The 5,983-nt window shown below is 42.5% G+C and overlaps 1 protein-coding gene across 1 annotated transcript; it reads left to right on the top strand.

Annotated features, from left to right (window-relative positions):
- Positions 1–744: 744 nt before the first annotated feature.
- Positions 745–4,967, top strand: LOC133911640 (probable RNA helicase SDE3). The gene is made up of 5 exons (XM_062353972.1): positions 745–888; positions 1,540–2,330; positions 2,405–2,566; positions 2,674–4,125; positions 4,207–4,967. The coding sequence occupies exons 2-5, from the start codon at positions 1,548–1,550 to the stop codon at positions 4,687–4,689; spliced, it is 2,880 nt and encodes a 959-aa protein (XP_062209956.1). The 5' UTR covers positions 745–888; positions 1,540–1,547; the 3' UTR covers positions 4,690–4,967.
- Positions 4,968–5,983: the final 1,016 nt, after the last annotated feature.

The following is a 5,983-nucleotide window of genomic DNA, read 5'->3' as shown; positions in this document are numbered from 1 at the left end:
TACATCGACACATTTGTATTCAGGTACCAAGTTTAATTTGTATACTTCAAGTGGTTCCATGTTTTCTTTATCGAAGTTCTAGGTATGAGCTTATATAGTTTAAAAAACCAATATTAGATTTGGTATGATTGATTAATCAATCTTTTTACTGAGAAATATGAATTGGAAGTAGTGAAAAAAATTCATATATTGCTCTCTTTTTAGTAAGAAACGTGAAATGAAAAAAGCAAAGTAAGGATGCCTCATAGATATTTTATTTTGCCTTCTGTCCCGCTTTGTTTCAAGAAAATTTTTTATGAAGAAAAGAAATAATAAATTTATCAATTTATTGAACCAGGATTGACGAGACTCGAACTCGTAGCTTCCGCCTTGGCAGGACGTACTCTGACTAATTAAACTACAATCCCGATGGGTGTATGACATACCTATTTTTAAATAGAACTATAAAAAAATTCTATTCATCTATCGTACTTAAAAATAGACGAATTATAAACTACATATCTACATAGATATGTGAGGACAGTGAAAATGACACAACTAGCATATTGTGATTATTTATCCTAAAAATAAATGATAATCTGCCTTTTGATTAAAAAAACTCTTTTATTTATAAGAAAAAAATCAGAAAGATATGGATTTGAAAAAAAATCCCCTTTCTCTTTATCTCTATTTATATGAATCAGATTTTTTTTTATCCGAAAGAAAAAAATTGATTTAGTTCGTATTGACGAAGCCCTAGAATTTTGGGCATAATCCCGTGGCATAATTTCTATCTCGGTCACGGGCTCACGGCTTATGCCTTCTTCCTGCCGACCGCGTCGCCCAGTCGACGGCCGGAGCTCTCGGTCTCGGCTTCTGCCTACCGCACGCGGCCTTCCCATCGCAACGGTATGTCACAGCGTTTCTGATGGTTTTCTCACTCGCCGTTGCCTCGCTCGGGATCGTAGATCTGCCGCCTGAGGGGGGTGGTTGTTCCTCCGCCGCCGGCCACCTCTGGCGGCCGCCAGAGCTTGCCGGGGTGGTAGATCCACCCCTGGCAACATTCGTGATTTCCTGAGAGCCTCAATTTTTTTCCTTTAGGGAAATCAATAATGAAATAATGGGGATTTTAGAGCCATGATTTAAAACATGATATGAACTAATTGCTTAGTTGTCTCACCATTTATGTCGTGCACAAAGAAGTACAATGGAGTAGTGTAGTAGCAAATGCCTATGTGAATAGTTGGCGTGAAGGGGAATTTTTTGTCGAGGGATGCGGGAACTTAAGTGCGCACAGCAAAGGAGCAACTCTTAAACTACATAGATATATGGGAACATGTGAGTTTTCATTTCATGTCTTCTTTCCATAGTTATGTATAATAATTTTAGTGCATTTGGTGTTTGGTTGTGATATCAGTTTATATGCATGTTGTCATTACTTTAGATATTGGAAGGGTCTTCACAGGTCTATAATGGCTTTTCTCACTTTGGACTTAACTCAGAAAGTTCCTGTTTGGTCAATGGTAGTATTCATTTGTTGTAACATTTTTGACTTCTCAGGATTCAAGATGGAGACTTATATTGGGAATTATTCAGATGATGAATTCTCAGTGGCTGGCGAGAAGCCAGAAGTAGAGTTCATGGATTTTCAAAATGATGACACTCTTCAGGATTATGACCTTGAAGATGGTCCTGTGGTTGTTACAGTTCCTTTCCCTTTTGTGGACGGCAAACCAAAATCCGTCCTTGTTGGAGAAACATCTGCTGACACCATTAGCATAGAGAATACCTCTTCTGAACCTGTAAATTTGTGGAGTGTAAGAATATTCTCTTCAAACCCCGAGGACAGCTATGTCTTATCAATGATGAAACCACCACTAGATGATGCCGATGTGGAGGCAAAGCAGTCTTTTCTTGGTTTAACTTCTGTGGAAGACCGCACACTTCTGCCTGGACAAACACTGACGATTTGGCTCTCTTGTATTCCAAAAGATATTGGTTTGCATACATCAATCGTGCATGTTGATATCGGAGATGAGAAGATTGAGCGTGTGGCTTTTCTATTGGCAGATGATAATGTTTCCAAGGCCTTATTTTCTGATAAACCTTATTCCAGGAGACGCACTCAAAATAAGAAATTTGAGTATGCTCCAATTGTGCCAGGTTGCCGTCCAACTCGGCAGCACACTCAAGGATTCAAATATAAGCTCCCTCAGTTTGCAATACCTGCAGACATCCGCGAGCTCATCGAAAGTAAACAGAGACCTGATGTCTTATCTGAAGAGTTGAGCATTATAAACTATGCACAAATTTTCAGCACTCTTTTAGTCATGGAAGAACTCAATTTGGAGGTATTTCGACACCTGTTATAGTCTTATATGTTTAACTTTGTCCTGGTTTGCTAACTTCAGAGGCCCATTTGCAGGAGGAGATGAGATCATATGACATGGAAGGTGTCTCAATGAGGAGGAGGGGTATTACCTTTTTGTCTCTCGAGGTCCCTGGTTTGGCAGAAAGAAGACCTTCACTAGTCCAAGGAGACTATATACTTGCCAGACATGCTGGGAGTGATGCTCGGCCTTACCAAGTTAGCCTGCTTTCCTTGACAGTTGAATATTTCTTGGGCATTCTTAAAGGTCAATTATAGGTTTCATATGCACTCAATAAATAATGATTTGTTGGTTTGTTCGTCAGGGCTTCATTCACAAGGTAGAAGCTGATGAGATATTTCTAAAATTTGATAACCAGTTCCACCTCAATCACCGTGACAGGAACCGGTACCATGTTAGCTTCACATATAATAGACTGAACATGAGAAGGCTCTACAAGTCGATTCACGAAGCAGAACTTATGGGAACTGACATTCTATTTCCCTACCAATCACCTTGTAGAACTGTGAAAAGGTGGTCATTTAAGCCACTGAATCCACATATAAACACCGAGCAAGCTGATGCTGTTGCAATGATACTTGGCTGCCGAGGGGTTCCACCATATGTGATATATGGACCTCCAGGAACCGGCAAGACCATGACCATTGTGGAGGCCATTTTGCAGCTTTATACAGCCAAGAGGAGGGCAAATATTCTCATATGTGCTGCTTCCAATACTGCAGCTGACCATGTGTTGGAAAAGCTCCTTCACGCTAGCTATCTGATCCGCCCAAGTGATATTTTTAGGCTAAATGCTCCAAGCCGTCAATATGATGATGTCAATGCTGATTTTATCCGGTTTTGCTTCTTTGAAGATAGGGTATTCAAGTGCCCTCCGCTGCAGGCATTAATGCAGTACAAGATAGTTATATCAACCTACATGAGTTCATCTCGGCTGCAGGCTGAGGGCATTCGCCGAGGGCATTTCACACACATTTTCTTGGATGAGGCTGGTCAAGCCTCTGAACCAGAGGCGATGATCCCTTTGTCAGGGTTGTGTGGAAGAGACACTGTGGTTGTGTTAGCAGGAGATCCTATGCAATTAGGGCCGGTGGTTTATTGTAAACAAGCAGAGAAGTGTGGTTTGGGGATGTCATATCTGCAAAGGCTGCTCTTTGACTTCGAGCAGTACGAAACAGGGAATCCTAACTACGTGACGAAGCTCGTGAGGAATTATCGGTGCCATCCAGCAATCCTAGAGCTACCATCAGAGCTTTTTTATCGGGGTGAACTGATCGCCTGTAAAGGAGATGAAGTATCATCTGTTTATGATTGCATTGGACTTCCTAACAGGTCCTTTCCTGTTCTTTTTGTTGGAATTCAAGGATGCGATGAGAGGGAAGACAACAATCCATCATGGTTTAATAGGATTGAAGTTAGTAAAGTAGTAAGTATCATCAGGAACCTGACAAGGGGTGGTGATGTTCGTGAAGCTGATATAGGAGTCATTACTCCATACCGTCAGCAAGTTGCCAAGGTAAAGAAAGCCCTGGAGGCATTTGAAATGCCTGACTTGAAAGTCGGAAGTGTCGAACAATTCCAGGGTCAAGAGAGGGAAGTAATAATCATCTCTACAGTGAGGTCAACTGTAAAGCATAACGAGTTTGACAAATTCTTCAACCTGGGATTCTTGAGCAATCATAAAAGGTTCAATGTTGCAATCACTCGTGCAAAATCATTGCTCATCATCGTTGGAAACCCTCACATTATCACTAAAGTAGCATTGCTCTATCACTATATCTCTCTAATATTATGCACTATTTTGTATTCTTGGTCGAACTAACAATTATAATTCTAGGATCGGCACTGGGATAGGCTACTGAGGTACTGCACTGACAATGGTTCCTATCAAGGATGCCCACCTCCACCACCAGAGTCTTATTCTTATTCAGAAGAAACCAGATCCTCCGGATACGGTGAAAAGCAAGGCGAGCCTGCTGGGTGGGATTACAACCAAGAAGCTGACAACTATAACGACAATCAAGAACCATCTGAGTTTGGTTCCGCACATGACAGTGGTGCTCCATCTGCTACCAAGAACGGAGTGAAATGCACCGATGAGATGCCAGATGAGGAGTACCAGCCATTCAGCAACGCCCAAGCAGACCCTGGCGAGATGCCGAAGCAGCACGTCGAGGATAAGGCCGAGCAGGAAGATGCACATCCTGACCAGTACTCGAACAACGATGATCTGCTCCGGGATGCGTATGCGTCGAAGTACAGCTTCCCTCCTGGCTGGGGTGATGTTTCGACTATCCCTGCTACAGGCTGGGACGATTAGCCAGCTCTGCAATTGCCTCATGTCGACTGCTGCGTACCCTCTTAGGTGCCATTGGCAGAATAATCGATGCTGATGACCTTGTGAAGCTAGCTTCCAGGGTATCCCTTGCCTGAAGCCTTCAACTCACCGTTGGACAATTGTTGTAATGACTTCGCTGCATCTATGTATCGAGGCTGTCGTCTACCTGATGCTGACAGAGTTGGGAGGACCTGATGTCCTGTTGTGAAATCTGAAACCACTTGTCTAAATGTGCGCGATATGCGTCGTCAATTTGCTTCTGTCATCGAGTGTGCTTTTGTGCGGTACAAATGTTACCTTGTGCGACCTTAGCAGCTTGATTGGTGCCTTGCCGGAGCGGCGTTCCGCGTTCCGTCCGTAGGCATGCATGCAACTGTGCAAGCCGGCAGCGGATTGCCGTGGCGCGTGCCCCGGTTTCAGGGATGGGGCGCGGTGCCACGCCCACGCGGGCAAAACTGCGCGACTCGCACCGTGCGAGTAGAGCGTGAGCTCGAGCGAGCCGAGAGGCGAGGACTGGAAATGAGCCAGGCTTGGGCTCGGCTTGATCACAGCCGAGCTGAATATCAGGCTCGGCCGAGCCACGAGCCAGGAGTTTAATAATGTCTAAGTTAAGATCAAACTGAAACTTGTTCTTACTAAGAGGCTTCATTAATCATTAGAAGCAAAATGATACATGTTCGAGCATCCAATCAGACAATCACTCATATTTTTTCTGTTATATGAAAATAAAAAAACACATGTATGAAAATAATCATTCATTATCATGACACGAGCAGTTGAGCTTCAGTGCTTGTTTAAGTGAAATAACATTACAGCAACTTAAACTTCAGTGCTTCACGACAGAAGCTGATTCAGCAACCAACTGCGAACTAATTTACTATTTTAGCAGAACAACAACTTGACTACTTGAGCACATAAGCAAAATATGACTATAGAAACACAGAAAAACAGAAGCAAAACATCAAGTCAGCAACTTGACTACTTCCAGCTTTGATCCTAGAACAATATGTAAGATCATGGCCTATGGGGGTCCCTATGAAAACACACTCAACATATGTGCAAAGTCCTAAAAGAGCGAAGCCAATTAGTAGATATTGAAAAATAACTAACCAAAAACAGTCCAAACATTCAAACAAGCACTGACAATAACACATATTAGTCTCACCGTCATAGGATTAAAGTCTAACAGTGACACATACTAAATTACTAATTGACTCACAATGACATAGTCTCACACAATAACACTTAACACAAATTACTTAAGTCCAGCACACAA

Source organism: Phragmites australis, chromosome 3 (genome assembly GCF_958298935.1).
Source record: "Phragmites australis chromosome 3, lpPhrAust1.1, whole genome shotgun sequence".
Classification (NCBI taxonomy): domain Eukaryota; kingdom Viridiplantae; phylum Streptophyta; class Magnoliopsida; order Poales; family Poaceae; genus Phragmites; species Phragmites australis.
This window is presented reverse-complemented; position numbering and strand designations above follow the sequence as displayed.

Coding starts and splice junctions, on each gene's coding strand:
- LOC133911640 (XM_062353972.1), top strand. CDS start 1,548: ATGGAGACTTATATTGGGAATTATTCAGATGATGAATTCTCAGTGGCT. Junction 2,331..2,404: donor TGGAAGAACTCAATTTGGAG/GTATTTCGACAC, acceptor GCCCATTTGCAG/GAGGAGATGAGATCATATGA. Junction 2,567..2,673: donor GTGATGCTCGGCCTTACCAA/GTTAGCCTGCTT, acceptor TTTGTTCGTCAG/GGCTTCATTCACAAGGTAGA.